This window comes from Phyllopteryx taeniolatus, chromosome 13, assembly GCF_024500385.1.
Source record: "Phyllopteryx taeniolatus isolate TA_2022b chromosome 13, UOR_Ptae_1.2, whole genome shotgun sequence".
Classification (NCBI taxonomy): domain Eukaryota; kingdom Metazoa; phylum Chordata; class Actinopteri; order Syngnathiformes; family Syngnathidae; genus Phyllopteryx; species Phyllopteryx taeniolatus.
The window spans coordinates 22,387,186-22,410,339 of NC_084514.1; the positions used below are offsets into that span (position 1 = coordinate 22,387,186).

Genomic DNA, 23,154 nt, shown 5'->3' on the forward strand with positions numbered 1-23,154 from the left:
TTAAATTCAGAATTTTGTACTCTAGAATTTAATTCGGTTCCTATGTATAACTAATAACGTAATTTGATGTGTAATGCAATCTCTGCTTTAAAAATGCATAAAAAGTGGTCTTTATGTTTTCAGTCTTCCTACTACATTTGCCACTGTTGACATTGATGGAGCACGGAAACTCATCTTTGCTCTGCCAGGTACAACACTTGTATCTGTGTATGTTTGTGTTGGGTTTAGTGGGAGATTTTGTTGTTTTCGTTGAGTTGGTATGTTCTTATCAAAACCTCTGGGGTGGTCTCTCCGCCCACACTCCTTTTCCCTGTTAATCTGTTAGTGTTCATCTGGTTAAAGGTCCCATATTTTACCAAACAAACTTTTTCTCGTATTTGGGATGTTTTTTTGAATCTATGGTGCCTCAGTAAAGATGTGAAATAAAATTGTCCACGAATTACAAAATTACAGGCATTTTTCTGACGAGAGTCCTGAAATTAGGTAATCTGAATTTCTGTTGTTTTTTGGAGTCTGTAAAGTAAACATGCAGCTGTTTATTTCCCCAAAATGAGTCACTTTGATTGGCCTACGAAGGGTTTGTGTGCGGTCATGTGCCTGGCTTGTGCCTTCTGAGTGATGAATTGGAGTCAAATGACACTAGCGATCACGTTGGATTGGTGCAACGACCCCCTATGCGGAAGTCGAAGATGAACTCTTAAAATAGATTGCGCATGCAACAATGGATAAATAAAAGTAGCGAGCGGTATGTTGATCATTGTAACAGAGTAAATTCTTCTTCACATAAATACTCAAACGTATGGTGCATTTTAACTACTCTGACAAAGTACAATTTATCCAAAATATTACGGAGTACCGGTAAATGTTGCGCATTATTACCCACCTCTGTATATTATGATTTGTTGTAAGTGTGTCTCTTCACTCCACTACTAATGCAATGCAGTCGTAAAACAGTATATAGTGTAGGTAGACTGCAGTTTAGCTGGCATGAGGCACTACTTTTTTTCCTCTGAAAACCTGAGATAACTTGTTTTTGCAGGTAACCCAGTGTCTGCAGTGGTCACATGTAATCTCTTTGTGATTCCTGCACTGAGGAAGATGCAAGGCATTCTGGACCCTAGACCCACAATTATTAAAGCGAGGGTAACGCACTTAAACACCCACCCGCACACGTTGACAAAGAATGGCCGAAAATGCAAAACCTTCTACCTGAAAAATTTACTTTTTGGAGAAAACGGAATAACAACATTGTTTTCTTGCGGAATGCTATTTGTCAAGGGTATCCAATACATAATACAACATTTTTTGACCATATTACTATATTATATGTTCACAATCTCGAAGGTTTTGGTCAGATGACTTTTCTGTCACAACAAAGGGGCGGGGTTATCGTGCAGACAGACATCCTTCCCTGTTCTCACCATCCAAAGTCAAATCCGCTTATCAGAAAATCCTTCACACAGGAGGTTTTGAATTTCGGCCATTGAATTCTGCAAAATGTTAGCTAAGTTGGCAAAGTAAATGTTTTTTTTCTACTCCACACAATCATGAAGTAGGTTAAAGTTCAGTCAGTTTTCTTGCCCCTTACACAGTTTTGATAGAATAGTCTGATCCAAATATCTGTCCATCCATTTTCTGAGCCGCTTTTCCTCATATTCTACCAGAAAACAAAAAAAAAAAAAATGTAATTTTGTTTTGAGTTTAAGAATCTTCATGCGCTGGTAATACTGCAATGCAGCTGTTTTCTGTGAATTATGATCAGCTTCAAGTGAGTTTTCAATGAAAGAAAAGCTCATACCACATCAGAGAAACGTATTTGGAGTAGATCTGCATGGTTATTAAGCGAACCTCTCCTTTATGAACACGTTTCTTGTAATTATTCGACTGCCTTCAGAAAATCTATAAGTTTATTCTAGTATTGGGCAACTCTTTGCCCACTGATACAGTACTTCCTTATGCCTAATGGCACACCTGCTCGTTTCCAAACAGCGGCGAATTCCATATGGTATCCTAATGATTAGTATTATTATTCTACAGTATGTTATTATTGGATAACTAGCTTTGATGAATGATTTGTAAAAATAATAAATAAATAATAATAAAATGCATTCAAGTGGGGAACTGTTGGGAAACGTATTCGTAAAATTTGTTTGGTTATAAAAGCATTCACCTAAATTGATCTAAAAACATGTACTGTACATGGTTGTGAAATATGTTAATTATCAGGAGGGATTATTGTACAATCAATAATTCTGTTTAAACTACAGATGTAACGATATTAGAATTTAATGTTTAATTTTTAGAGACCAAAATTATTGTGGCTCTCAGTATATTATGAAATGAAAACCCAAAAAAATGCAGATACACGCACTGAAAGCATTGCAAGAAGTCTTATTTTTAAGACAAAAAAAATGTGTAAATGGAAACAACCAATATTTATTTTCATGCTTGCAAGACCACGCAAAATTTACTTTAAATTACAAATATGACTACAATACTTTTTGCTTGCGTTCCCCACTTGCAGCTAAATTATCTTGAATAAATTTTATGTCTGAGATATTATGAAAACTGAAATTGTCCATATTTCTGCCTGAGTCTTACACATTTTTGTAACACAATAACATCCGTCTGATGTACTGCTTGTGTCTGAGTCTTGCCCTCTTTGTCTTCTTCACTGTCTGAACCGTGTTCTTCTACGGTTTTAGTCTTATTTCTCCCTTGATTTACTATTGCACTGGGGGAAAATGCCCCAAAAAACAACTACTGGAGATTCTAAATATGGTAGTAACTATAATTACAAATTGAAATGCTAATATTTTTTATCTCTGCTTGCGCATTTGAAAGCTTGAATATAGCCAACTTGAACTTAATACTTGGAACCTTGTTCAAGTTCACATATTTTGTCAATCAATATCTGTTTACATTTTGCTTATTATGTCAGGTATTTTTACTTTATTTTTACTTTACTAATTTTAAAAGTAAGACTAATCGCTCGTTTTATTACAAAGCCTCATGTAATTGAGCTAATTAATTAGATTTTTTTTTTTATATATATAATGGAGTCCCACCACTTGTTTGTTTATGTTTTAGCTTTCGTGTGATGTCAAGCTGGATCCTCGACCAGAGTACCATCGCTGCATTCTAACCTGGCATCACCAGGAGCCACTGCCCTGGGCTCAAAGCACAGGTATGAACATACATGCATACAGACACACTAGTACTGTATGTGCAGTGTTTCATCTTTTCCACTACAACCAAGAAATGTCAGTCTAATCCAGAATTTCTATCAACCTGTTTCTTGCTCACCAGAAGACAGTTCACCTTTAATTTCTGTCAAACATTTTCCATCTAAATGTACAGTAATTATTTTGTTCTATTACAATTAAAATTTCCAGCCAACCACAGATTGATTACAATACCAACTAGGTAGTGTACATACTGAGGGTGTAACTGTAATGAAAGATTCAAAGCCTTTCTACTACAACCCCAATTCAAATGAAGTTGGGACTTTGTGTTAAACATAAATAAAAACAGAATGCAATGATTTTCAAATCATTTTCAACCTATATTTAATTGAATACAATGCAGCCCTATGGGGGGCACAAGTCAGTGCAAACTGTAGGCCGGTCCCAAGCCCGGATAAATGCAGAGGGTTGCGTCAGGAAGGGCATCCGGCTTAAAACCTTGCCAAACAAATATGAGCGTTCATCCAAAGAGTTCCATACCGGATCGGTCGTGGCCCGGGTTAACAACGTCCGCCACCGGCGCCGTCAACCTTCAGGGCGCTGTTGGAAATTCAGCTACTGTGGGTCGAAGTCAAAGAAGAAGAAGAAGAAGAGGTGGAAAGCGGGTTCTTCGGCAGAAAGAGAAGAGGAAAACACAGAGCCTAGAACTGAATGTGGGGACTTTGAATGTTGGGACTATGACAGGAAAATCTCGGGAGTTGGTTGACATGATGATTAGGAGAAAGGTTGATATATTGTGTGTCCAGGAGACCAGGTGGAAAGGCAGTAAGGCTAGAAGTTTAGGGGCAGGGTTTAAATTATTTTACCATGGTGTAGATGGGAAGAGAAATGGAGTCGGGGTTATTTTAAAAGAAGAGTTGGCTAAGAATGTCTTGGAGGTGAAAAGAGTATCAGATCGAGTGATGAGGCTGAAATTTGAAATTGAGGGTGTTATGTGTAATGTGATTAGTGGCTATGCCCCACAGGTAGGATGTGACCTAGAGGTGAAAGAGAAATTCTGGAAGGAGCTAGATGATGTAGTTCTGAGCATCCCAGACAGAGAGAGAGTCGTAATTGGTGCAGATTGTAATGGACATGTTGGTGAAGGTAATAAGGGTGATGAAGAAGTGATGGGTAAGTACGGTATCCAGGAAAGGAACTTGGAGGGACAGATGGTGGTAGACTTTGCAACAAGGATGCAAATGGCTGTAGTGAACACTTTTTTCCAGAAGAGGCACGAACATAGGGTGACCTACAAGAGCGGAGGTAGAAGCACACAGGTGGATTACATCTTGTGCAGACGATGTAATCTGAAGGAGGTTACCAACTGTAAGGTAGTGGTAGGGGAGAGTGTGGCTAGACAGCATAGGATGGTGGTGTGTAAGATGACTCTGGTGGTGGGGAGGAAAATTAGGAAGACAAAGGCAGAGAAGAGAACCATGTGGTGGAAGCTGAGACAGGACGAGTGTTGTGCAGCTTTTCGGGAAGAGGTGATACAGGCTCTCGGTGGACGGAAAGAGCTTCCAGAAGACTGGACCACTGCAGCCAAGGTGATCAGAGAAGCAGGCAGGAGAGTACTTGGTGTATCTTCTGGCAGGAAAGGAGAGAAGGAGACTTGGTGGTGGAACCTCACAGTACAGGAAATCATACAAGGAAAACGGTTAGCTAAGAAGAAGTGGGACACTGAGAGGACCGAGGAGAGGCGAAAGGAATACATTGAGATGCGACACAGGGCAAAGGTAGAGGTGGCAAAGGCAAAACAAGAGGCATATGATGACATGTATGGCAGGTTGGACACTAAAGAAGGAGAAAAGGATCTATACAGGCTGGCCAGACAGAGGGATAGAGATGGGAAGGTTGTGCAGCAGGTTAGGGTGATTAAGGATAGAGATGGAAATATGTTGACTGGTGCCAGCAGTGTGCTAGGTAGATGGAAAGAATACTTCGAGGAGTTGATGAATGAGGAAAATGATAGAGAAGGGAGAGTAGAAGAGGCAAGTGTGGTGGACCAGGAAGTGGCAATGATTAGTAAGGGGGAAGTTAGAAAGGCATTAAAGAGAATGAAAAATGGAAAGGCAGTTGGTCCTGATGACATTCCTGTGGAGGTATGGAAGCATCTAGGAGAGGTGGCTGTGGAGTTTTTGACCAGCTTGTTCAATAGAATTCTAGTGCGTGAGAAGATGCCTGAGGAATGGAGGAAAAGTGTACTGGTGCCCATTTTTAAGAACAAAGGTGATGTGCAGAGCTGTGGCAACTATAGAGGAATAAAGTTGATGAGCCACACAATGAAGTTATGGGAAAGAGTAGTGGAGCCTAGACTCAGGACAGAAGTGAGTATTTGCGAGCAACAGTATGGTTTCATGCCTAGAAAGAGTACCACAGATGCATTATTTGCCTTGAGGATGTTGATGGAAAAGTACAGAGAAGGTCAGAAGGAGCTACATTGTGTCTTTGTAGATCTAGAGAAAGCCTATGACAGAGTACCCAGAGAGGAACTGTGGTACTGCATGCGGAAGTCTGGAGTGGCAGAGAAGTATGTTAGAATAATACAGGACATGTACGAGGGCAGCAGAACAGCGGTGAGGTGTGCTGTAGGTGTGACAGAAGAATTTAAGGTGGACGTGGGACTGCATCAGGGATCAGCCCTGAGCCCCTTCCTTTTTGCAGTGGTGATGGATAGGCTGACAGATGAGGTTAGACTGGAATCCCCGTGGACCATGATGTTTGCAGATGACATTGTGATCTGCAGTGAAAGCAGGGAGCAGCTGGAGGAACAGTTAGAAAGATGGAGGCATGCACTGGAAAGAAGAGGAATGAAGATTAGCCGAAGTAAAACAGAATATATGTGCATGAATGAGAGGGGTGGTGGGGGAAGAATGAGGCTACAGGGAGAAGAGATGGCAAAGGTAGAGGACTTTAAATACATGGGGTCAACCGTCCAGAGCAATGGTGAGTGTGGTCAGGAAGTGAAGAAACGGGTCCAAGCAGGTTGGAACGGGTGGAGGAAGGTGTCAGGTGTGTTATGTGACAGAAGAGTCTCTGCTAGGATGAAGGGCAAAGTTTATAAAACAGTGGTGAGGCCAGCCATGATGTATGGATTAGAGACAGTGGCACTGAAGAGAAAACAGGAAGCAGAGCTGGAGATGGCGGAAATGAAGATGTTGAGGTTCGCTCTCGGAGTGACCAGGTTGGATAAAATTAGAAATGAGCTCATCAGAGGGACAGCCAAGGTTCGATGTTTTGGAGACAAAGTTAGAGAGAGCAGACTTCAATGGTTTGGACACGTCCAGAGGAGAGAGAGTGAGTATATTGGTAGAAGGATGATGATGATGGAGCTGCCAGGCAAGAGAGCTAGAGGAAGACCAAAGAGAAGGTTGATGGATGTCGTGAGGGAAGACATGATGGCAGTTGGTGTTCGAGAGGAGGATGCAGGAGATAGGCTCTAATGGGAAAGGATGACGCGCTGTGGCGACCCCTAACGGGACAAGCCGAAAGGAAAAGAAGAAGATTTAATTGAATACACTACAAACACCGAGATATTTAATTTGATAACAAACACAATGATATTTAAAACCCCATTTTTTTCCCGCAAATAATCGTTAACTTTGAATTTTATGGCTGCAACACGTTCCAAAAAAGCTGGGACAGGTGGCAAAAAAGACTGAAAAAGTTGAGGAATGCTCATCAAACACCTGTTTGGAACATCCCACAGGTGAACAGGCTAATTGGGAACAGGTGGGTGCCATGATTGGGTATAAAAGAAGTTTCACTGAATTGCTCAGTCATTCACAAGCAAAGATGGGGCAAGGTTCACCTCAACAAGCCCGTGAGAAAATATTCCAACAATTTAAGGACGATGTTCCTCAACGTACAAATGCAAGGAATTTAGGGATTTCATCATCTACTGTCCATAATATTATCAAAAGGTTCAGAGAATCTGGAGTAAATACTGCATGTAAGCGGCAAGGCCGAAAACCAACATCGAATGCCCGTGAGCTTTGATCCCTCAGGTGTCACTGCATTAAAAACCGACATCAATGTGAAAAGCATATCACCACATGGGCTCAGGAACACTTCAGAAAACCAATGTCAGTAAATACAGTTCGGCGCTACATCCGTAAGTGCAACTTGAAACTCTACTATGCAACGCAAAAGCCATTTATAAACAACACCCAGAAACGCCGCCGGCTTCTCTGGACCTGAGGAAAAGGGTTCTGTGCTCCGACGAGTCCACATTTCTAATTGTTTTTGGAAATTGTGGACATCTTGTCCTCCGGGCCAAAGAGGAAAAGAACCATCCGGACTGTTATGGACACAAAGTTCAAAAGTCAGCATCTGTGATGCTATGGGGCTGTGTTAGTGCCAATGGCATGGGTAACTTACACATCTGTGAAGGCACCATTAATGCTGAAAGGTACATACAGGTTTTGGAGAAACATATGCTGCCATTCAAGCAACGTCTTTTTCATGGACTCTCCTGCTTATTTCAGCAAGACAATGCCAAACCAAATTCTGCACGTGTTACAACAGCGTGGCTTTGTAGTAAAAGAGTGCGGGTACTAGACTGGCCTGCCTGCAGTCCAGAGCTGTCTCCCATTGAAAATGTGTGGCGCATTATGAAGCATAAAATATGACAACGGAGACCCCGGACTGTTGAACAGCTGAAGCTGTACATCAAGCAAGAATGTAAAAGAATTCCACCTACAAAGCTTCAACAATTAGTGTCCTCAGTTCCCAAACATTTATGTAAGACAGTGGTAAACATGACCCTGACCCAGCTTTTTTGGAGCGTGTTGCAGCCATAAGATTCTAAGTTAATGATTATTTGCTAAAAACAATAAAATGTATCAGTTTGAACATTAAATATCTTGTCTTTGTAGTGTATTCAATTAAATATAGGTCGAACATGATTTGTAAAACATTGTATTCTGTTTTTATGTATGTTTAACACAACGTCCCAACTTTGGAATTGGGGTTGTACTTTATAGTCTTACCTTTTTGTTACTTTATGTAGTGGTTGAGATGGGATAAAAAAAAAAAAAAAGAGTACCGGTATGGTATTATTGGTACTTCTACTCATCTAAATTCTGAATAATGGATGATCAAATTGTTAATCAAATGAAACTCTAAAATAGCCCTGTTACCTAAAGTGTTTGTATTTATTCATTTAACCTTTAATTTATACAATCCAACCTTTCATTTTATTGCAATTTTCAAAGACTGTTTAAGAGCATAGAATATATCATGTCGTCCCATAAACATTTGTTTTGTTTTATCAGTTTATTTTTGAAAGGGGACAATGCAATTTCATAAAACACATGAAGTACACATGGTTAAAAAAGCCAGAATTAGCCAGAAGGCTAGTTTTCATCTGTAGTCCCCTGGCCATGATGTAAAAAAGCAGTAAAATACATCTACAAGACAATATAATACAGGATACATAATCAAACTATACTATTAAGAGAGAATAAAACCATAATTTTTTTGATCATAACAAAAAAACAACATAACATACTTGTCTTTTAGTGTTGGCAGCTATAGGTGTTAACTAGCCACATTTTCAGTTTTTTTGTGAAGGCCTTGTATGTTGTAAGCAGTTTAACCTCCTCAGGCACTGAGTTCCACTCACCAGCGCTCCTCACTGACCAGGCTGACTTACTGAAAGTGCTCCTGTGCAGAGGAATGAGACAGTCACCTCTGACAGAGCCTCGAGTGACACGCTCAGAGCTGTTTCTTTGGCTGATGAACTCAGCCAGAGGAGCTGGGGCCAAATCATGCAGTACTTTATAAATCAAATTTCAATCTGCAAATATGTGAAGACTGTCCAGTTTAAAAGACTGTATTTTTTTTAAATTGCACAGTGATGATCGTCCCTTGGTTTTTTATCTATCACTTTAATTACTTGTTTGTACAAAACTTCCAATGTTTTTTTTGCATTCTGACCAGCCTGGGACCAACTGGTTATGCAATAGTTAAAGTGACTAAGAATCATTGAATGCAAGTACATTTTTGCGGCTTCAGTTGACATTTCATTTCGAATTGCACGAAAATTTGCGAGGACCGAGGAGAGGCGAAAGGAATACATTTTCACACAATTTGTCAATATGGGCTTTAAAGGAAAGCTGTGAATCTATTATTAACCCAAGATATTTGTATTGGCTGACAATTAGCATTTTTTTCTCCATTAACAAGTATGTCGGGGTCAGGTGATACTCTATTTGTTTTAGTGAAATACATGCCTACAGTTTTAGAAACGTTTAGCTGTAGACAGCACTCCTGCAACCAAGTTGTGACACAGGACATTGTATTAGTGAGTTTAGCAGCAACAGTATCTTTGGAGCGACCATGAACAAAGAAAACCGTGTCGTCTGCATACATTACGCACTGTGCTTCAGCGCAAACAGTGGGCAAATCGTTGATATAAAGACTAAATAAAAGGGGGCCTAATATTGATCCCTGAGGGACTCCAGAGGTTAGCCTAAGAGACTCTGATCTGCAGTTGTTAACTGATACAGATTGTGTTCGGTCATGCAAATATGATTCAATCCAGCTCACAGCTTTGCGAGAGAAGTTAAATGTTGAGAGCTTGGTAAGAAGAACAGAGTGATTTACTGTATCGAAAGCTTTCCTGAGGTCCATTTACAGTGGAACCTTGGTTTACAAACGATTCGGTTTATGTTTTTTTAAAAGAAAAATTACCTTGGGTTCCACAGTATTTTTGGTGTACGAACAGTCTTGGCATGGCCTCGGAAGGATCAGAAATGTGTGCTTTTTCCTCGTGTCACATTGGCTTTGTGCTTCAGGTATCTTTGTGGGGGTTACCTAAAATGACCGCCACAGCTCACAAAGCAACACAAAAGCTGTGCTACATTGTAGGAGGTGGTGTCCATTTAGGGCTAGCAGTAACCATAGTGAACATAAAGATTAGGAGAACATGAAAGCTCTGTCCTCCACGGTGGACAGATGGGCAGAAGGGACAGTGAGGTGAATGGAGGACGAATATCTGAAAGAGCGGGTGGGTATGGCAATGTGAAGGAGGTCAGCAAGATATGGCAGGGCGAGATTATTGATGGCTGTGAAGTTGAAGATCAGTATTTTACATTGGAAACGGTATTGGACAGGGAGCCAGTGGAGTTGTTGCAGGGCTGGAGTGATATGGTGAGCGGAGGGGGTCCTTGTGATAATATGCCCATATTATTGCAAGGACCCCCTCCAGAGTTCTGGAGAAGCTGTAGTTTTTGGAATGACCTGTGTGGGAGACCAAACAGGAGAGACTAACAATGATCATGTGTAATGGGAAAAAAAAAATCTATTTTTTGGCGGAGAGGTAGATTGAAAGTGTAAATTAAATTTACGGAAACTATTGCCAAAAGGTAAGATGTAAGTGATAACCCAAAGACAGAGCCCTGGGGGACACCAGAACAAACGGGGTACAGATGGGATTTGAATGATTACATTTGAACAAATTGGGTGTGGCCGGACTGGTAAGAACTGAAGGGGTGTGTGTGAAATGCCAATGTGGTGGAGTCTGTTCAAGAGGTTGGTGAAATGGTATCAGAAGCTGCAGTCAGATCAAGGAGGATGAGGATGGTGAGTAGGCCACAGTCCGCTGCCAGGTGGAGGTCGGTGGTGATCTTGATGAGTGCTGTTTTGGTGCTATGGAGGGGCGAAAGCGACAGATTATTTCTGAAATGTCCACGGCAGAAGGCAGACTAAAACTTGTGAATGGATGGGTAGGACAGGGAGAGGCAGTGAGGAAGTTGCTGGTGGATTTTTGTTTTTTCTTTTCTTTTCATCAAAGAATGACATAAGGGAATTACAGAAAACAGGTGAGTATATTACTTATAACTTTTATTATATTAAATAAGTTTTTTTTTTCATTTCTGTTCGATTAAGCCTTCAGTTACATACCCTTATCTACATACACAATCTAATGCAATCAAATACAAGAGCTGTATCAACAGTACTGCCTTTATAAAGAAAATAATGATCAATTTATGCTGTCAACGATATAAATAACCACATTATTACAAACACCTTTTAGTATGACACAGTGCAGTTATATACAAACACATTTGAAGGCTACATTAAGCATATTAAAGCATAATTTAATATTATTGATGGATGTACTTATTATATTTGAAGGTGTACCTAATACTGTGGCCAATGAGTGTATAATCTTGTACTTTACAACAGAAAATTGTGTTCATTAGATTTTCCCATGACTGTTGGGATTCAAGATTATGCATGAATCTTAATGTCAGAGTTGCACCTTTTTTCAAAACTTTTTGCCTCTCTCCCTTCAGGTAACCAAGTGTCCAGCAGGCTAATGTCAATGCGTAGTGCCAACGGCCTGCTGATGTTGCCTCCTAAAACAGAGCAGTATGTGGAACTACACAAGGGAGAGGTTGTGGATGTCATGGTCATCGGACGTCTATGATGCAGGTACTTTCTAGGTTTTTTTCATCACCACCTTTAACAGGAGATCCATCCATACTGTGTTTGACACTGTGAAGAGTGAAAATGCATCAACAAACTAATATATTTTTCTCCCCAGATTGCAGTCACTCGAGACAAATAAATTGACGGTGCTGGGACTTACTGTCTGGACAGGAAAAAATGGGCGGGGGCATCTATTAGCTATGATGTCATATGCAACAGCCAACTGGAGCCAGCAGAGACTGAATCCTCATAGGTCTGCATTGAGAAGATTAAAAAAATGTGAAGAAAAATATAAAAATGAGATTTATTCTGTAATATTATAAAATTCTCCTGATTATAATAATGAATATTTGTACTTCATATTATTATTATTATTATTATGGTTCTGATTGAATATCATCATCATTGTAGTAATCCCATTATTGTCTCTCCATTTCATTTGCGTTGTGCGTTCAGCATTTTTCCTTAGTAGATATAGAGATATAGAATGACTTTTTCCTCTGCTTCTGCCACACACCCTAAATCCTTTTACCTTTGTCTTCTTTATTTCTGATCTCTCTCTCTCCCCCCACCCCTCATCAAAATATCTAGACCCTCTCAAAACCCCTTTTGTAGAATCACATCACATCTCACTCTGCATAGGACTTCCCCAGACTTCTTTTTGCCTACTCAAACAATACAAACAGCAGCAATGATGCGTTGTATTACACAATAAAACTCATGACTCGCTGAAAGCGGTGGATCATAAGCAAACTCTTACTCGAATGACACCTGAAAACCATAAACGGCAAATACAGACCTTAAAAACAAAATTAGAAATTGACTGTGGTAGGTGGCTCATACCTGGCTTAACTCATGTATGCAAGAGTGATTCAGTCCAGGTCACCTGCTTGTAGCGTGTGGAATATTTTCCCACTATAACCAAGAGGCCGGTGTAAGAAGGTGTGGAGTCATGAACACATTTACGAGGGACAATCATCAATTAATGAGCCCAATATACTATAATTTAACCGACTAATAATTAATTTTTTTCTGAAATTTTCATAGTTTGTAGTCTTGTTGGAAGTTTTATTATTATTATTTTTTTTAAAGTTTAATTTAAACCTGTCCGTTTCCTGTCAACCATTTTGGAAATTATGTCATTGTTTGATGCCCATAAGAAGCAGAGAGCTGTGATTAAATTTCTTGCTTTAGGGGGGGAACCACCATTAAACATTTTCAAAAGGTTGACAAAATGTGTATGGGGTTAGGGTTGTGTCATCAATGATGACATGACAGTGACGCCATCAATGGTGACTCTACCATCTCTGACCAGTGCCTTAGCCCGAGCACTATTTCCAGCATTGAACACTGAAGATGGTCTGCTGCTTCTTTGCTTCTCACGATGGTGATTTAAAGCAGGCTCTTCTAAGTTGACTTTGATCCTGGACACTCAACTTTTGACTGTGCTGAAGCCTCTTGCAGCTTCCCCATACACATTCTGCAACCTTTTGAAAATGTTTAGCGGTCGTTCCCCTTCCAAAGCAAGAAATTCAATCATAGCTTTCTGCTTTTGACGGGCATCCAGCAATGACCTCATTTCCAAAATGACTGACAGGAAGAGGAAAGACTTAAACATTTTTTTTTAAATAAACATCAAAGCAACTATTTAAACTACAAACAGTGAATATATCAGGGAAAACTGTTTATTAATAATCCATCCATCCATTTTCTGAGCCGCTTCTCCTCACTAGGGTCGCGGGCGTGCTGGAGCCTATCCCAGCTGTCATCGGGCAGGAGGCAGGGTACACCCTGAACTGGTTGCCAGCCAATCGCAGGGCACATAGAAACAAACAACCATTTGCACTCACAGTCATGCCTACGGGCAATTTAGAGTCTCCAATTAATGCATGTTTTTGGGATGTGGGAGGAAACCGGAGTGCCCGGAGAAAACCCATGCAGGCACGGGGAGAACATGCAAACTCCACACAGGCGGGGCCGGGGATTGAACCCGGGTCTAACCAGTCGACCACTGTGCCGCCGTTTATTAATAATTAAAATTAAATTGGGCACATTACTTTTTGACTGCCCCTCGAAGTTGCGTGAGAAATACTACGTATTAAGAGTTACTGTGCGGCGTTATCCTTAAAATAAAGGTGTGTTTACATTACCTGATAAAATTCATGAATCTTTAAATTTGGGATCATTACGTACATGTTGGTTTACAAGAATTTCTCTTCCTTGCTTTTCTGGTATATTGGTGGTTTTTTATTTTTATTTTTAAAAATGTTTTTATTTTGATTGTTTTTAAATCTCGTGGATCAGAATGTGCAAGTGACAAACAATTATGTCCTGTTATAAAATACCACTGCAACATTTACATTACGTTGTGCGAAATGCAGGTTATAGGATTTCAAAGGACAAAAACTGAATTAGTGTTTTTTTTGTCCCCTCCCCCCCTCTTTTTTTTAATATTTCACTTTAAAACGTAACTCTGTAGAGGTCAAATGCTAGAAAGGTCCTTTTGACTTCAGAAGGAAACATATACAAGTAGAAAAAAGTGACTTGTTATTGGATGTTGCATTATACTTTTTTGAAATTAGAGATGTCAGAAATGTAAAGATATTGCGCCCCTCTGTATTTGGAGGAGTTGGTGCCTTGTTCAAAGACAATGCAATAGTAGACAATAGCATCTCTCCTGCAACAATCAGTCCGCCTTAAAAGGAATTCGAACCGTACAGCCCCCCGACGGCCATCTTATAATATAGATCCAGTTTATCTTTGTTTTTGGTTCAAATCCTCTGCTTCAACTTGTTCAACATTTTAATTTATTTTAGAATTCACATACACTTTCTGCAGAAATTGCATTCCCTAGTTCAGTGATTCCCAACCTTTATTGAGCCAAGGCACCCATTTTACATTTGAAAAGTCTTACGGCACACCACCAAACAAAAATGTCACAAAACGTATGAATACTGAAATAATGATCTTGTCTGAATTTTCTCAAGAATTGTGAAATCTGTACCTGTTTAATTGAACACAAAGCTGATACTGTATACTCAGAGAGGCAATAACTTGTTCAGTTGCATCAATAGCAACAAGTGAATACACAAGTTTGTGTCTTCTGCCTACCAATTGAAGCGCATTTACAGTGGGGAACAAATAAAAAGATGAGAGAGGTCTGTAGTTTTCATCAAGGCACACTTCTACTGTGAGTGACAGAATCTGAAAAAAATCCAGGAAATCACATTGTATGATTTTTAAATAGTTTGTATATTTTTCTGCTTTTCTTTTTGGCTTGTCCCGTTAGGGGTCGCCACAGCATGTCATACTTTTCCATGTAAGCCTATCTCCTGCATCCTTCTCTCAAACAACAACTGGCATCATGTCTTCCCTCACGACATCCATCAACCTTCACTTTGGTCTTCCTCGAGCTCTTTTGCCTAGCAGCTTCATCCTCATCATCCCTCGACCAATATACACTATCTCTCCTCTGGATGTGTCCAAACCATTGAAGTCAGCTCCCTCTAACTTTGTCTCGATCACATCTAACCTTGGCTCTCCCTCTGATGAGCTCATTTCTAATCCTATCCAATCTGGTCAGTCATAGAGAGACCTCAACATCTTAATTTCTGCCACTTCCACCTCTGCTTCCTGTTGTCTCTTCAATGCCACTGTCTGTAATCCGTTCATCATGGCTGGCCCCAATACTGTTTTATAGTCTTTGCCCTTCATCGTAGCAGAGACTCTTCTGTCACATAACACACCTGACACCTTCCTCCACCAATTCCAACCTGCCTGGACCCGTTTCTTCACTTCCTGACCACAGTCAGGACTGTTGACTGTTGTTCTGGACTGTTGACCCCAAATATCTAAAGTGGCCCACCTTCGTTATCTCTTCTTCCTGTAGCCTCACTCTTCCCTCACCACCCCTCTCATTCATGCACATATATTCTGTTTTACGGCTAATCTTCATTCCTCTCCTTTTCAGTGAATGCCCTTCAACTTTCTAACAGTTCCTCCACCTGCTCCCTGCTTTAACTGCAGATCACAATGTCACGTGTGAACATCATGGTCCACGGGGATTCTAGTCTAACTTCATCTGTCAGCCACTGCAAACAGGAATGAGCTCAGGGTTCAGAGCTCTCCCCTGATGGAGTCCCACCTCCACCATAAACTCCTCTGTCAGACCTACAGCACACCACACCATTGTTCTGCTTCCCTCATCCATCCATCCATTTTCCTCCACTTATCCAAGGGCAGGTCGCGGAGGCAGCAGCTAAAGCAGGGAACCCCAGACTCCCCTCTCCCCAGCTACTTCGTCCAGCTCGTGACCATTAGTGAGGGTAGGAGCGTAGATCGACCGGTAAATTGAGGGCTTCGCCTTTCGGCAAAGCTCCCTCTTTAGCACGCCAGACCAAAACAGAGTCCGTATCACTGCAGACGCTGCACCGGTCCACCTGTTGATCTCCAGCCGCATTCTTCCCCCACTCGTGAACAAGACCCCGAGATACTTGAACTCCTCCACTTGGGGGTGGATCTCCTCCTTGACCCGGAGAGGGCACTCCACCTTTTTCCGACTGAGGACCATGGCCTCAGATTTGGAAGTGGTAATTTTCATCCCTGCCACTTCACACTCGGCAGCGAACCACTCCAGCGAGAGTTGGGGATCACAGCTTGATGAAGCCATCAGAACCACATCTTCTCCAAAAAGCGGTTACTTGATACTGACATCATCAAACCAAGCCCCTCAACACCCCGGCTCCACCTAGAAATTCTGTCCAAAAAGGTAATGAACAGAATTGGTGAGAAAGGACAGCCTTGGCAGAGTCCAACTCTCACTGGAAACTCAGATGTACTGCTAGCAATACGGATCACTGTGAACTCTGACGTCAGTTGTACAGGGACCAGACAGCCCGGATCAGGGAGTCCGGTACCCCATACTCCCGGAGCACCCCCCACAGGACTCTCTGAGGGGCACGGTCGAACACCTTCTCTCCAAGTCCACAAAACACATGTATATTCTTTGGGCGAACTCCAATGAACCCTCGATGACCCTGCTGAGGGTGTAGAGCAGGTCCATTGTTCTACGGCCAGGACGAAAACCACACTGCTCCTCTTGAATCTGAGATTTGACTTTCTGATGAACCCTCCTCTCCAGAAACCCTGAATAGACCTTACCAGGGAAGATGAGGAGTGTGACACCCCCTATAGTTGGATCACATCCTCCGGTCCCCCTTCTGAAAAAGGGGGACCACCACCCCGGTCTGCCAATCCATAGGCACTGTCCCAGAGGTCCACACAATGTTGCAGAGGCGCGTCAACCAGGACAGCCCCACAAAATCTAGAGGCTTTAGGAGAACAGGGTGGATCTCATCCACTCCTGGGGCCCTGCCACCAAGGAGCTTTTTAACCACCTTGGTGACCTCAACCCCAGAGATAGAAGAACCCACTTCAGAGTCTCCAGACTCTGCTTCCTCATGGGAAGGCGTGTCGGTGGAATGGAGGTCTTCGAAGTATTCGGCCCACCGAATCACAACATCCCAAATTGAAGTCAGCAGTGCCCCGTTCCCACTATACATAGTGTTAACGGTGCACTGCTTTCCCCACCTGAGATGCCAGATGTTGGACCAGAATTTCCTCGACGCCATCCAGAAGTCGTTTTCCTTGGCCTAACCGAACCTGAGTTTTTGCCTCAGCGACCACCAATGCTGCATTTCACTTGGCCAGCCGATAACCATCAGGAGTCCCAAAAAGGCCCAGAGTGGACAAGAGTCCAACCCCTCTCAAGAGGACTGGTACCAGAGTCCAAACTGTGTGTGAAGGTGAGCCCGACTATATCTACTCAGAACTTCTCAACCTCACACACCAGCTCGGGCTCTTACCCTGCCAGAGAGATGACATTCCACGTCCCTAGACGCCCACCACCCAGCTCTCTACGCACCCAATCCCCTTGTCTTCTCCCACAGGTGGTGAGCCCATGGGAAGGGGGACCCACGTTGCCTCTTCGGGCTGTGTCCACACACGCCCCATGGGTGCAGGCCCGGCCACCAGGCGCTCTCCTTCGAGCCCCACCTCCAAGCCTGGCTCCAGAGGGGGGGCCCTGGTGCCCTGCATCCAGGCAAGGGAAATTGAAGTCCATTTATGTTATTCATCATAGGGAGTCATTTGGGCTGTGGTTTGTCTGGTGCCTCACCTAGGACCTGTTTGCCATGGGTGAACCTAACGGGCGTAAAGCCCCAGGCAGCTTAGCTCCTAGGATGATTGGGACACACAAACCCCTCCACCACGGTAAGGTGATGGCTCACGGAGGGGGCCCTCATACATGTCCTGTACTATTCTAAAATACTTCTCTGCCACTCCAGACTTCTGCATGCAGTACCACAGTTCCTCTCGAAGTACTCGGTCATTGGCTTTCTCTAGCTCTACATACACAATGTAGCTCCTTCTGACATTTTCTGTACTTCTCCATCACACCCTCAAGGCAAATAATGCATCTGTGATACTCTTTCTTGGCATGAAACCATACCGTTGCTCGCAAATACTCACTTCTGTCCTGAGTCTAGCCTCCACTACTCTTTCCCATAACTTCATAGTGTGGCTCATCAACTTTATTCCTCTATAGTTCCCACAGCTCTGCACATCACCCTTGTTCTTCAAAATGGGTACCAGCACACTTTTCCTACAATCCTCAGGCATCTTCTCACCTACTAGAATTGTGTTGAACAACCTGTTCAAAAACTCTACAGCCATCTCTCCTAGATACTTCCATACCTCCAGAGGAATGTCATCGGGACCAACTGCCTTTCCATTTTTAATCCTCTTTAACACCTTTCTAACTCCCCCTTACTAATCATTGCCACTACCTGGTCCACCACACATTCCTTTTCTACTCTTCCTTCTCGCTCAGTTTCCTCATTCATCAACTCCTCAAAAGTATTCTTTCCATCTGTCCAGCACACTACTGGCACCAGTCAACACATTGCCATCTCTATCCTTAATCACCCTAACCCGCCGCACATCCTTCCCATCTCTACCCCTCTGTCTGGCCAACCTGTATATATCCTTTAGTCCTTCAGTGTCCAACCTGGCAAACATGTCATCATATGCCTCGTTTGCCCTCACCACCTCTACCTTCGCCCTACGTTGGATCTCCATGTACTCCTTTCTCCTCTGTGTCCCACTTCTTCTTAGCTAACCTCTTTCCTTGTATGATTACTTTGAGGTTCTACCACCAAGTCTCCTTTGCTCCTTTCCTGCCAGAAGATACACCAAGTAGTCTCCTGCCTGCCTCTCTGATCACCTTGGCTGTAGTGGTCCAGTCTTCTGGAAGCTTCTCCTGTCCACCAAGAGCTTGTCTCACCTCTTCTCGAAAAGCCACACAATACGCTTCCTTTCTCAGCTTCCGCCACATGGTTATCTGCACTGTCTTTGTCTTCTTAATCTTCTTCCCCACCATCAGTCATCTTACACACCACCATCCAATGCTGTCTAGCCACACTCTCCCCTACCACTACCTTACAGTCAGTAACCTCCTTCAAATTACATCGTCTGCACAAGATATAATCAACCTGCATGGTTTTACCGCCGCTCTTGTAGGTCACCCTATGTACCTGCCTTTTCTGAAAGAAAGTGTTCACTCCAGCCATTTCCATCCTTTTTGCAGTCTACCACCATCTGTCCATCTAAGTTCGTTTCCTGGATGACAAACTTACCCATCACTTCTTCATCACCAATCATGCCTTTCTCTGTATGGGATGCTCAGAACTACTTCGTCTGGCTCCTTCCAGAATTTCTTTTTCACCTCTTGGTCACATCCTACCTGTGGGGCATACCCACTAATTACATTATACATAACACCGTCAATTTCAAGTTTCAGCCTCATCACTCAATCCGACACTCTTTTCACCACCAAGACATTCTTAGCTAACGCTTCCTTTAAAAAATAAATAAATAAATACCTTCTCCATTTTTCTTCCCAGCTACAACATGGAAAACTAATTTGAACCCTGCTCCTAAACTTCTGGTTTTACTGCATTTCTACCTGCTCTCCTGGACACACAATATATCAAACTTTCTCCTAATCATCATGTCAACCAACTCCTAAGCTTTTCCTGTCTTAGTCCCAACATTCAAACTATTCACATTCAGTTCTAGGCTCTGCGCTTTCCTCTTTTCTTTCTGCCTAGGAACTCACTTTCCACCTCTCCTTCATCTTTGACCCACAGTAACTGAATTTCCACCGGCGCCCTGTAGGTTAATGGCGCTGGTGGCGGACGTTGTTCAGCCGGGCCACGACCGATCCGGTATGGAATTCTTTGGCTGAACACTCATATTTGTTTGGCAAAGTTTTAAGCCAGATGCCCTTCCTGAAGCAACCCTCTGCATTTATACGGTCTTGAGGCCGGTCTACAGTTTGCACTGGCTTGTGCCCCCCATATGGCTGCATTAACAATTTATTTGTATATTCTTCCTCAAAATCAGTATCTGGATACCTATCAACCAGCAAGAATTCTGGCTCTCACAGACCTGTTACTTCATTTTTAAGAATCTCTTCTATCCACCACGTTATCTACAGGTATATTAATGGTACCTGTTTTTACTCCACACCTGCATAAAAGACACACACCCTCAAACAGTCAGTCTCCAACCTCTCCACCATGGCCAAGACCAGAGAGCTGTCTCAGGACCAAAGGGCAGGTGCTTGAGCACCATTTGGGGTCTATATTTGTACAAGCAGCTCAAATCCTGCAGCTAACGAAAGGTCTGTCTGCTTAAGCCAGCACATATCCAGGTACATCTAAAGTTTATCATTGACCGTCTGGATGATCTAGAGGAGAATTGGGAGAATGTCATGTGGTCAGATGACACCAAAATAGAACTCTTTGGTATAAACTCCACTAGCCTTGTTTGGAGCAAGACGAATGATGAGTGGCATCCCAAGAACACCATACCCACTGTGAAACATGGAGGTGGAAACATCATGCTTTGGGGTTGATTTTCTGCAAAGGGGACAGGACGACTGATCCATATTAAGGAAAGGATGAATGGGCCGTGCGATTGGTTGGCAACCAGTTCAGGGTGTACCCCGCCTCCTGCCCAACGATACCTGGGATAGGCTCCAGCAGTCCCGCGACCCCAGTGAGGAGAAGCGGCTCAGAAAATGGATGGATGAATGGGGCGATGTATCGTGAGATTTTGGGCAAAAATCTCCTTCCCTCCGTAAGAGCATTGAAGATGGAACGTGGCTGGGTCATCCACCATGACAATGACCCCAAACACACAGCCTTGGCAACTAAGAAGTCTCCCTGTAAGAAGCATTTCAAGATCCTGCAATGGTCTAGCCAGTCTCCAGACCTCAAGCCAATAGAAAATTTGTGGATTTGAGTTGCAAGTCTGTGTTGGCCAGCGACAGTCCCAAAACATGACAGATGGCGAGATCTGCATGGAAAAGTAGTCCAAAATACCTGCTACAATGCGTGCAAACCTGATCAAGAACTACAGCAAACGTTTTGACGTCGGTAATTGCAAATATAAAGGTTTCATTACAAAGTATTGAATTAATCTTTTTGATTGTCAAAATATTTATTTCCCACAATATGCAAATAAATTCTTTAAAACTCATACAATGTGTTTTCCTGTATTTGTTTCCCCCACATTTGTCTCTCACAGTTGAAGTGTACCTATGATGAAAATTACAGACCTCTCGTGTTTTTAAGTGGGACAACTCGCAGTTGGAGGCTTTCCAAATACTCCCGCCCCCTCCACTGTAATTGTTCTGCCTGTCACTACGTGTTGCTGGCATAGACATATGGCCAAAGATACTGTATATTTGGAATTAATATTTCTCTGAAAAATTAAATGAAATTTGAAAATTCCCCGTGGCAATCCTGATGATCTCTCATTGCACCCCGGTTGGGAATCACTGCTCTCGTTGTTAATGTTTCCGCTGCCTCAGTGGAAATTGACCTGGCATCAGTTGAATATGAGGTGTCAAAAATCAGGTGCTCAACTATGACAGGCATATGAGTTACCGCAGCATTCTTCAGGTGTATTGAAAAGTTAAAAAAAGAAGAAAAGATCTGAGCCTTTAACAAGTTTTCTCTTACTGTACTGTATGCAGCCCAAGAAATGTGAAAAAGTCAGAGTAATAGTATTTTATCTGTTTCGTATATATTTAATATCTAACTGATTCTAACATCACTTTATATACAAAGTAAACCAGTTTACTGCGATGTTGTCATAAATAGAAACTGACTTTAAAAAATTTGCCAAATAACAACACTGTAAGCAATCTGTTCCCACCCTTTGCCATAACTTTGCTCCAAATGTTGTTCTTGTCAATGTGATCAGTGCCAAACAAACCCAGTCAAACCAGTCAAAGGTATAATGCTGCATTCTAATCATATGAGAAAAGCACGTTTATTGCAGTAATACTTTTAATAAATATAGTGACAACAGCAAGTCCACCTGTTGTTTTTAATGAAAGGATGCTGCTACTAATTCTTTTGCTTCAGTTGTCCAAAGTTAGGAGCTGCAAGTTATTTTTTTCCCATAAAAAGTTCATATTGCCATCTTCATTTGTGACATGAATGCAGCACGAGCACTTGTCTCTGAACTTTGACCCTTCTCCTGTAGTCTTCACTCATCCCCACCCGTAATTCCTCAAACTTCGATTCCTATCTACCCTCCTAGCTCTTGTGAGCTCTTGAAAGGGGCGTGGCTTACTCTTTGGGCAGGTTGCCATACATGGACAGGATTTTTTTCTAATGTTAATGCTTCATTTGTGCTTGTTTATTTTGGTTGTACTCTATGTATGATGATGTTGGGCGATTCTTACTTACCCCTGTAGTGTGTATGTCAGAAACTTCCCTAATACCTCAAATTAATCGTATTTATATTGCGGGCTCTTGCTGCGTTCATGTCATAGATGGCAAAGTGGAGGAAGGTGAATAGAATGACATCTCATTTTAGCTTGTTCAATAGTAGTGTGCTATAAGTACGTATATGGTTATACATTATAATAAAAAGAACACTTAAAAGATTTGCCACGTTTTGTGCAACTTATACAGTATTTACAATAAATCCATTATGACCTGAACACAGCATAAGAGCTCTTCCAGGCACCTGCCCAAAGAGGCTGAATCACACTGAGAGATTCATTGGAGTAAGAAGAAGCAGGTTATTACTGCCGTTGTACTGAGTGATTCTTAACACTGGACTGAAATCAGTCTCACATTGCACACACCATAAACTATGACCAGCACTTGAAGCAATTACACAGCATTCTACTATTACTGTATAAAATATAATGTAAATTTTTTTTTCTGTAATGATATTATTGAAACTGAAAATGAATTAATAAAATGAATCCTGATTATTCTGTATCCCGTTTTGTTCCAGTTCTGTTTAGTCCGAAATTTGTGTATTGTTACTTTGTCTTGCATTATTGTCTGTGCATACAAATTTGACAAGGATGATCCTCACAGCTTTGACTGCATACGAAAGA

General features: G+C 42.0%; 1 protein-coding gene across 5 annotated transcripts in view; it reads left to right on the plus strand.

Moving 5' to 3' along the window:
- gphna (gephyrin a) overlaps window positions 1–23,032 on the plus strand; it is an 85,060-nt gene extending 62,028 nt beyond the window's left edge. For all 5 annotated transcript variants that reach the window (XM_061794710.1, XM_061794709.1, XM_061794707.1 and 2 more), the window contains 5 exons: window positions 124–188; window positions 1,040–1,143; window positions 3,091–3,187; window positions 11,531–11,669; window positions 11,782–23,032. In XM_061794710.1, coding sequence (XP_061650694.1) covers window positions 124–188; window positions 1,040–1,143; window positions 3,091–3,187; window positions 11,531–11,664 — 400 coding nt within the window. In that variant the 3' untranslated portion in view covers window positions 11,665–11,669; window positions 11,782–23,032. The remainder of the gene's footprint in view (window positions 1–123; window positions 189–1,039; window positions 1,144–3,090; window positions 3,188–11,530; window positions 11,670–11,781) is intronic.
- Window positions 23,033–23,154: the final 122 nt, after the last annotated feature.